This window comes from Elephas maximus, chromosome 1, assembly GCF_024166365.1.
Source record: "Elephas maximus indicus isolate mEleMax1 chromosome 1, mEleMax1 primary haplotype, whole genome shotgun sequence".
Taxonomy (NCBI): Eukaryota; Metazoa; Chordata; class Mammalia; order Proboscidea; family Elephantidae; genus Elephas; species Elephas maximus.
The window spans coordinates 13119554-13129831 of NC_064819.1; the positions used below are offsets into that span (position 1 = coordinate 13119554).

General features: G+C 42.9%; 1 protein-coding gene across 11 annotated transcripts in view; it reads right to left on the minus strand.

Moving 5' to 3' along the window:
• PARP9 (poly(ADP-ribose) polymerase family member 9) overlaps positions 1-10275 on the minus strand; it is a 33403-nt gene extending 23128 nt beyond the window's left edge. Inside the window, exons 1-6 of one of the 11 annotated variants that reach the window (XM_049878038.1) lie at positions 10180-10263; positions 9613-9781; positions 7902-8071; positions 5607-5718; positions 4771-4807; positions 1651-2408 (exon numbers count right to left, since the gene is read on the minus strand). In XM_049878038.1, the coding sequence (XP_049733995.1) occupies positions 1651-2408; positions 4771-4807; positions 5607-5630 (819 nt within the window). In that variant the 5' untranslated portion in view covers positions 5631-5718; positions 7902-8071; positions 9613-9781; positions 10180-10263. The other 10 variants (XM_049878026.1, XR_007516541.1, XR_007516544.1 and 7 more) reach the window with 10 other exon arrangements.
• Positions 10276-10278: the final 3 nt, after the last annotated feature.

Here is a 10278-nt window from a genome sequence, read left to right on the forward strand (position 1 = left end):
TTTTCCTGCAGTTTAGATCAGGCTTTTTATGATTAATATTTCATTTCGTGGATAAGAAAAATCAGAGTAAGATGTCTATTATTCATTTTCCCATTCAACACACCTAACACATCAATTGTGCCAGTTTTGTGTGCAGGGAGAAGTGAGAGTACCTTTCCTTTTGTGTGTGTGACCAAGCTACCACGGACTTTGGTTTAAATCTCGGTTTTATTTTTAAAATGTATTATTTATTTCCATGTATTGACAGAGTATCATTTCTAATATAACACTGTTAAATATATACTCTAACTGGAAAAAAAAAAAAAAAAAACACCCTCAGAAGTGATCTTTCTTGGCCCACTACACTCCACTGTTATAACGCATTCATATACCGTTAAATATTATGAATTCATTTTGTATTGACTTTTTTCTTTTTTTTTTTTTTACTATTTATAAGTTGTTTCAGAAGTGTATGGATGGTTTGTCTGCACAATTAGATTTTTCAAATAAAGGTTTTTTTTACCTAAAAAGAATATAATACACTTTAAGTTCTTTGGGCGCGGTGGTTAAGTGTTCTGCTGCTAACCAAAAGGTCAGCCATTCAAACCCACCAGGTGCTGCATGGGAGAAAGACGAAGCAGTCTGCGTCCATAAAGATTACAGCCTTGGAAACCCTATGGGGCAGCTCTACTCTGTCCTGTAGGGTTGCCATGAATGGGAATCAACTGGACAGCAATGGGTTTGGGTTTTCTGTTTGCTTGTTTGTTTTAGGATCAAAGATTGTTCTGTTTCCTCATGGTGTCTAAGTAAAATAGCAATACAAATAATGATACTTATATGTGCCAAACACCATTCTAAGTACTTTATGTATATTGATTCTGTCAGTCTCACAACAGACCTAAGACCTTATTATCCTCATTTTACAGATGAGAAAACTGAGGACAAAAGGTAAAGTAACTTGTTGAAGATCACCCAGTTAGTAAATGGCAGAGCTAGGATTCAACTCCATATGATCTGGCTCTGAAGTCCACAAAACTAACCTTATCAAGATGCATTCTACAAGTGTTGGACATGGTATATACTCAAAAAAGTACTTAATTAGTAACTAACAGTCGGGGACACCCTTTGGTAGTACAAGAGGATGGAAACAAAGACTTACGTTCTGCAGTTCAGTGTGGTCCTTGACAATCTGGAGAGTTGGGTTGTTCACGACCATGGTATCTGTTATGGACTGAATTGTGTATGCCAAAAATATGTGTTGTAAATCCTAACCCTTATAAAACCCTTATACTGTGGTTATAATCCCATGGGTTGCCTTTGTTATGTTAATTAGGCAAGATTAGTGTAGGATGTGTCTTGACTCAATCTCTTTGGATATATAAAAGAGATTAAACAAGCAAGTGAGCAAGCAGCGATAGGGGAAGATTGACGCCAAGTCACATGGACATCTCTAAGGAACCAAGAAACAAGTTGACTAGACAAGGACCTTCCTCCAGAGCTGACAGGCAAAGAAAGCCTTCCCCTAGACCCAGCACCCTGAATTTGACTTCTAGGCTAAACTGTGAGAAAATAAATTTTTGGTTCTTAAAGCCACACACTTGTGGTACCTACTTTATAGCAACGCTAGATAACTAAGACAGTATCCAAAGGAGGGGCGGCTTCTTGACTCACCAAGGATTCCAGCTCGTTCTTCCCTAGGATGTTTTCTGAAGCAGTTTTAAAGGAAGCAACAGTAGGGTCCTCATTGCTCACCAGGTGAATTTCTTTCAAATTACCAGCCACTGGGTTAATTTCGAAGTAACTTCTGATAGTTTGAACAATGATGCGTGTACACAAATTCAGAGGAAACTGGAAGATCCCAGAGCTTAGGGCTGGAATTGCAACTGCCTTAATGTGCAAGTTTTTACAGTTGACATAATCTAGAATATGTATAATGGCACGTTCCAGCTCTTCAACACATCTCTGTTCGTCCCTTCCTGTCCAATAAGGCCCAACAGCATGGATGATCCATTTGCAGGGAAGCCTGCCTGCTCTCGTGATGGCTATCATACCAGTTGTTACTTTACCATGTCTGACAATATGGCTTCTGCTGTCCTCTTCGATTTCAGGGCCACCAGCTTCCACCAGGGCCAGGGCCAGGCCTCCCATGTGTTGGAGGCGCTCATTGGCCGCATTCACCACAGCATCAACAACATGTGTGGTGAGGTCATCCTTCCAGACCGATACTTCTAACCCAGGTATCAGCATTTTTCTGAAGACTCGCAGAGATTTGGTGTGATCTTCAAGGGCTGGAGAGACCAGGGTAGAGACACAACCAAACTTATCCTGGAGGACTTCACACAGCTGACTCTCATAATTTTTAAGTATTTTGAAGTCACTAGGCGTAATGGAAATTGGCCAACTAATGTTTGCACTGAGAATGTCAATTTCTAGAAAAGGAGAGAATATAAAAAATAAAGAAATGAGCAAGGATGTAATTCCACTTCACACTAAGAGACTGCCTTTCCTATATGCAGAAAAGAGATTAATATCCTCTAGTCCCCTTCATGATTCTTCTAGACACATAACTAGACAGCAGATATCCGAGAGTTTTCAATGGTAGGTGCCCCATAAAGTGCATAGTCTTCTGCCTAGCATGTACTATCAAACCCATTGCCATCAAGCCGATTCCAACTCATAGTGACCCTATGGAACTGAGTAGAACTGCCCTCTAGGGTTTCCAAACAGCGGCTGGTGGATTCAAACCGCTGACTTTTTTGGTTAGCAGCTGCACTCTTTAACCGCTGCATCGATAGGGCTCTGGAATGTCGTAAGTACTTAATAAATGGTAGCTACTATGACACAATGATGGTGATGAGAAACCTGTGTGTATGGGGTAGGCTCATACATTTTTTTAAATCTATGTAAAAATGGCAACTTTGGGAAGACCCATGCTTAAGGCACAAGTATTAGAAAGGATTTAATTATGAGTCTAAAATATAGGGAGGTTTTATTCATAACTCTTGATTTTTCAGCAGTTGGATTCTCCTGGAAGCGGACCCTGAGACATGCGTTTGAGCGGAGCAGTTTATTTGGGAAACCAGTTGCCATGGAGTTAAAGACCACCAGGTAGAGTTGGGTGTGGTGGAATGGGAAAGTAAGACAGGCAAAGGAAAGCAATGAACAAAGGGTGTATTACCAGCTACTAACAGAAAGGTTGGAGGTTAGAGTCCACCTAGAGGCACCTCTTAAGAAAGGTCTGGCAATCCATTTATAGAAAATCAGCCATTGAAGATCCTTTGGAGCACACTTCTACTCTGACACACATGCAGTTGCCAGGAGTTGGAACTAACTTGACAGAAGAAACTAGAAGCAAATGGACCTTAACTCCACTGAGGAACCTTAGGAGCCAGTGTACATGGTTTGTCTCAGAGTTGTACCAACACAGGGATTAAATAAACAAACCAAAAAACCTGTAGCTGTGGAGTCAATTCTGACTCATAGAGGCCCTAAAGGACAGAGTAGAACTGCCCCACAGGGTTTCCGAGAGCGCCTGGTGGATTCGAACTGCTGATCTTTTGTTCAGGCGCTGAGCTCTTAACCACTGCACCAAAGGGCTCCACAGGGGTAAAGGAGCTATGGTGTTTACCCAACTTCTACCAGTCACTGGTTGAGGGCTGCCCTGGGGGCACCAGGCCAGCAAATGGGAAAGCACTGACAGAGGCTGCTACCATAAATAATTCTCACAATACTCTACTTTCGTGGCACAGTTTTAGTGGAATTAAAACTGATTGACTAAAAGTAATTTACCGTATGTGGCAGACAAGATGTGCTGCTCAGATCTGCCTTTACTTTGGTGATGAAGGAGGAAAGATGGTTATCGGACAGCCTCCAGCTGTCAGGACCCACCTGACAGCTTTTGACCCAACGTCACACTATTGTCAGGGTGGCCCCTATCAGTGCCTAAAAAAGACCGTTAATGCCCAACATGGGAGTCCTCTCCTGGGCAGTCTTGGGATGGTAGGAACTTTGTCAGGTTTTCATTGCACATGATGACTGTGACTGTCCAGCCCTGCTTCCTCCCTTTTCCTTTCACAATAAATGTTTGCACTCCTAACTGTCTCAGCTTCTGCTTCCTAGAGAACTCAGCCTGTGACACTGTATTTTGTGGAGTCCGAGATATCATTATTATCTGCCACTTTAAAAGAAAAAATAATGCTAATTAAACCAAGACACGTCATCGATTGATAGGGGGTAGTCTTATTTAAGAGATATTAAAATGTAAAAAAATATGGATTCTAAAATTGGTTAAATGTGGACATTAGTTACGTTTTATTTGAACTACCTTCTCTAAGTGGAGCCGTATAACAAAAGCTCTGGTAGCCTTAATTACCCAATGGAAGCAGCAAGCTAGTAGTCAGATCATACTGGCCTGAACTGTGGTTGAAAACCTCAGTGGGCCACCCCATAGAATCAGGCAGGTTCCCTTTGACACTAATAGTTGAGCAAGGGGACTATAAATGGGTCACCACTCCTGGACAATTTCAACTGTACAGCTACTGTCAGAAAAGTCCCAATCTTGAGGTCAAAGGAAAGATCAGAGAGGGCCCTAAGAGAACATGCCTTCTGGCGCCCCCGTGCTTCTGAAGCAGCCCCCTCTCTGAAGCACGTGCTGGAGTCTGCACAGTTCCTGCAATAACACATCTGAGCACTTGTCAGGGAGACATTCACCTTCTGTAGTCCCCTTTTGCCACTGGGGAAAGATCTGGGCAAAGCTTTTCTGAAACCACAGGGCGAGTGAGGCAATCCTACCTGATTTCTTCTCATCATAAGCTGCTGCTCCAGCAACCTATGAGAAATGAGAATGGTTTAAAAAAAAAAAAATTGAAACCAAATGACTGTAGATTACCGTAACAATATAGTATGATAAACAAAAACAAGAGAAACCCTGTTAAAACACTAGGTCAGGGCGAAGGTGCTTTTTCACCTGCGTATCTGAAATCTTTAAAGTACTGAATATTAGCACACATTGACCCTACCCCACTTCCCAAGAGGCCGATGCACTTCCATTCAGGATGAGACAAAGGGTTGCAGTTTAACAGTGCCCAAAGGTCACAGACTGAAATGATCCAAAGACTGGCCAAGACTGATCTCCGATCTCCAAAGACCTGTAGAGTTTCTCTAGACAGAGGCCATGAAGACATGAACCTCATCACCTACCCCTACCCACCCATCAATAAGGACCCACTCTCAGTTGCCTATTTCATGGCACAAGCTTTAATGTGGAACTTTCAGCTTTAACAATCAAGGTGTCTCTTCTCTATTCCCTTGTTTTTATTCCTCCCCCTTCACTCTCCTTCCCTATCCTGCAAAAGCCAAATCTGTGAATGAGTGGAGAGAATCAACATGATACTGAGGTGACATTTAAAAAATGATCCATCCTCATGTTGACATTGTTGATTAGATTAGCATATTCCTGATTTACCATTTCCCACATGGTACAAATAAAAAATAGCATGGAGGAAATTTCTATTGGGCCACAAGACCCATAAAAGAATGCCAGGTGTAAACAAAACCCTCAGATTTCCTGCTGTTTTAGGAAGAATTATTCACGTGCTGATTCCGGTTTATGATTTATATACACTTACGCTTTTTACCACAGAAGAGTACATCCTCGAGATTCCTAGGGTCTTTCAATGTCTGTAATTCCTTTTGTGTTTCTGAGTGGAGGAAGATGTGCCCAGATATGCTGGGCCACTTCTAGGAATGAATGGAAAGGATGCGATAAGCAGCATGTAGGGGAATTTGGTAGGAATACAGCGACAGGAGACCGAACGTGATTTCCGATCTCTAGCAGTTTTCAGTTTCACTGGTAAAGATTCACACATTGTGTTGCTATTACTACCACTGTTTACCCTTTATCTTCCACGTGAGAGGTTCTAGCTGACATCATTATGGCAGCTCAGAGGAGGGAAAGAGCTTATGGGATGGAGCAAGGAAAGCTTCATGGCGAAGGTGAGACTACAGCCAGGCTTTGAAGGTTGGAGCAGACTTTTACATATTTAGTAGAGGACGATGATACAGAGTGGTGAGACTGAGCACAGTCTTCTAGAACACCGAGGAACTGGGCTCATGAGTAAGTGAAGACCACCAGAGGGTTTGAAAAAAGAGGAAACTGGACCTTTGCCTGTGAGGAGTATGTATTACTGAGTTTGTGATAAATAACCCTCATCAAATGAGAAAACTGGATATTTGGTAAAAATCAGGAGCACCAGAAAAACGTATATTAATGATTTTCCATACAATAGGTAGGAATTAAAGAGTGTGACCTTTTAGAATAATGATGATGCAAATGCTTATAGTTGCCCACACACATATTTAGGCCTCTGAAATGGTTTCTAATGTCTTTGCAATAACAACATTTTGTAAAACTATCTACAGCATCCAAACCCATCACTGTTAATTCTGACTCATAGCGACCCTACAGGACAGAGCAGGACTACCCCATAGGGTTTCCAAGACTGTAATCTTTATGGAAGCAGACTGCCACATCTTTATCCCTCGGAGCAGCTGGTGGACTTGAACCACCAGCTGTACCACCAGGTCTCCATCAGGGCAGTATTTAGTCTTAGTTGTTGAGGAAAAGCAGCAGGTCTAGTACAATCTTAAAATGCATGGACAAGAGGCATTTTTGCCTCCAGAGGACACTGCTGTTTTCACCAAAGAAGGAAGACTCCCATGTCTGCTTTGGCTGTGGGCTTCCGGTGGACTTTGCCTTAGATGTAGTTGCACTTGTTTTTATTTTCAGACCAGGCTCAAAAGTCCAGGAATACACTGGGCAGGGGTAGTGACATCCATTTAACCCAAAGAAATTAGAAACAAGAAGCACATTGTCCAAAACATTCAATGTGGTGGCCCACTTCTAGAAATGAATAGAAAGGATGCAGTAAGCGACATGTTAGGGAATTTTAAAAGCAAAACCAAAAAAAAAAAAAACAGCATCAAAAGCCTTCCCAACTTTCCATCACTGGTTCCTACACTGTTTCCTTCTCCTTACAGGCAGCCAGATTTCCAGAAAGAGCAGTTGACTCTCCTCCTGTTCGCCTGCCCACTCGGCCTACTATCATCTGGCTCCCTACCTCACCCCAGCACTCCTCTGAAATAGCTCATCAGTGACCTCCAGGTGGTTAACCCCAATGGACTATCTTGAATCCTAACCTTCACTGCCCCCTGTCTATAGTATTTAATTCTTTGATTCCTGAACTCCGCTTTCCTGGTTTCTGCTATGCCATCCTTCCTTGGCTCTCCTGCCACTCTCATTTTGCGTTTATACAGACTCTTCTCCTGGATTTGTTTCCATTGTCCAAGCTTTATCATTTGCCCCAGGATTCTGCCTGATATGCACTTCTCATCTTATTCCATGAACTTTCCAGGGTTGAGCTCATCAACTCCCATACCTTCAACTTTCCAACTGCAAACGTGACTCCATGTCTGTATCTCAGGCTATGGCTCTCCTGAGCCTGACATTTCAACTTCACCTAGATGTCACACAGGCCCCTCAAACTCAGCTTCTGCAAAACTGAACCCACTGTCCCCTCATCTCCACTCCCCCACACCCCAAAATCATGCTCTATGTCATGGATTGAATTATGTCCCCCCGAAATTACCTGTCAGCTTAGCTGGGCTATGATTCTCAGTATTGTGTGATTGTCCACCATTTTATGTGACTGTCCACCATTTTATGTGATTCTCCACCATTTTATGTGATTCTCCACCATTTTATGTGATTTTCCTATATGCTGGAAATCCTATCACCATGATGTAATAAGATGGATTAGCGTCACTTACACTGATGAAGTCTACAAGATTAGGTAGTGTCTTCAGCCAATCTTTTTTGAGATATAAAAGACAGAAACGAGCAGAGAGACATGGGGACCTCATACCACCAAGAAGGCAGCGCTGGGACAAAGCATGTCCTTCGGACCTGAGGTTCCTGTGCTGAGATGCTCTAGACCAAGGGAAGACTGATGACAAGGATCTTCCTCCAGAGCCGGCAGAGGGAAAGCCTTCCCCTGGAGCCAGTGCTGTGAATTCGGACTTCTAGCATGCTGGACTGTGAGAGAATAAACTTCTCTTTGTTAAAGCCACCCACTTGTGGTATTTCTGTTATAGCAGCACTAAATGATGAAGACACTTTATCTCCTGGATTTTACAATTCAGTGAGGGATACACCATTTACCCTCTCAAGCTGGATACCTAGGAATTGTCCTTGGTTGTCTTCTCTTTTGTCCTATATACAACTGGTCATTGGGTCCTGACCACTTAAATCACTTTCAAATATGCCCCTACCCTCTTGCTCACTGATGCTGACTCTCTCAGGGCCTGAGCGCCTCATGCCTAGGAGATGGCAATAGATTCTTCTTAAAGATTTAAATGTATCAGACTTTACATTTTATTGTTTGATTAGTATGACATTTACATGATTCAAATTTAAAGGCTAAAAGGTTCCCTCCGACCCTACTCCCAACCACCTCACTAAACTCCCCTCCCAGTTTCTTCTGTATCCTCCCAGAAGTATATTTTATACACAAAAGGTAGCGTCTCATACACCCTCTCCTGGATCTTTCTTTACCCACTGAATATCTCCTAGAGATTTTTCTATACTAGCACATAGAGAGCTTCCTCATTCTTCCTGCTGCTCACTGTATTCCATCTTACAGGTACGCTACAAGCTATTGAACTCTTAGTCCCCTAGTGGGTTCCCAAGCTTTTGCTATCATAAACAATGCTGTAAAGAACAATCTTGTACACAGGTCATTTCACTTGGGTACTAATATACTGATTGGGCAAATTCCTAGAATTAGAACTGCAGAACCATAAGGCATATGCAATTATAAATTTAATTATAAAAAATTATAACTCTGATAGCACTACCAAATTACCCTCCCTAACGACCGACCAATTTGCAGTCTTATAGCAATATGCAAAAACTTTACCTCTGGCTCTATCTTCCTCTATTCATCTCTGCTTGGAAATGTGTCCTCCACATTTTTGATAAACACCATTTTTCTAAGATGTAGATCTGGCTTGCCACTCTTCTAATATCCAAATCTGGAATGCCATGCTCCTGCTTCCCCTGCTCAAAACCCTTCCATTTCTCCCCACTGATCTTTAAGACCTTTCACCATCTCCACCTGTGCTGTCCAGTGTGGACCCCAGGCACATGTAGCTATTGAGCCTTGGAATGTGGCCTGTCCCAACTGAGACCTGATGTAAGGGCCAGATTCACACTGCATGGCAAAGCCTTAGCCTGACAAAAAGAAGGGACAATATCTCACTGATGCGTTTTTAACACTGATTACATGTTGAAATAAATACATTTCGGAGGTACTGAATTAAGTAACACATAATTAAGATTATTTTCACCTGTTTCTTGACACTTTTTAAAATACAGCTAGTAAAATATTCTAAATCACAATGGGGTTGGCTCTTGTGGCTCCTGTTATATTTCTATTGGGCAGCACTCATCTTGACCCTTCCTCCCTGTCCCATCTCATCTCCTCCCAGCCTTAGGCTCTCCCTCCTGCTTCAGACCACAGTGGTCCCTGGGCCTCAGATGCCCCCTGCCTGCTCCATACCCCTCACCCTCCTCACCTCACCCCCAACCGTCTTAGTAAGGCTCTGCTTGAAGCTTCCTCTTGGAGGTCTTCCAGAGATTTTAATTCTTTCTTCAGAAGTCCGCCTCCCTTTGCAGGCCCTGACCTCAAGGGCCTCTCACCATTCTCACCAGAACACACAGCAGCAAGCAGTTCAGTACTGTTGGCTGAGCGAAGATAAGGAGGCAGATAAGCCCCAAGAGTCAGTTAAAGGGTAAAGTTGGAGGGAAGTTAATAGTAACATGTCATAAAAGCAGGTTAACAAATTTAAATTAAAAATATATACATATATACTTTTTTAACCTGAATTCAGAATGTGAACTATATTTTAGCACCAAACAAGAGTAATAAGAACAAGACTTTCAAAGAATGACAAACACAGGAGAAACTTACTGTCTTCCACTTGGGCATCTGACCAGTTTAGATCCTTGGGTGGGGAGACCCGGCCCTGGGACCCCGGCCGTCGCCCACTCCCCGCCCCAGCCTGCAGGACCAGAGACCTGAGAGTTGCAAGTCCCAAGAAACCCGCTCCCTCCAGCTCCCACCGACCTCGGCACCTACTCACCTGGCCCAAGGCCACAGTCACAGTGGCGACAACAAAAGAGGCAGAAGAGGCTCTCCCGGAACAGGGAGGGGTTTCGGGGAAACGAAACTGAAACTCTGA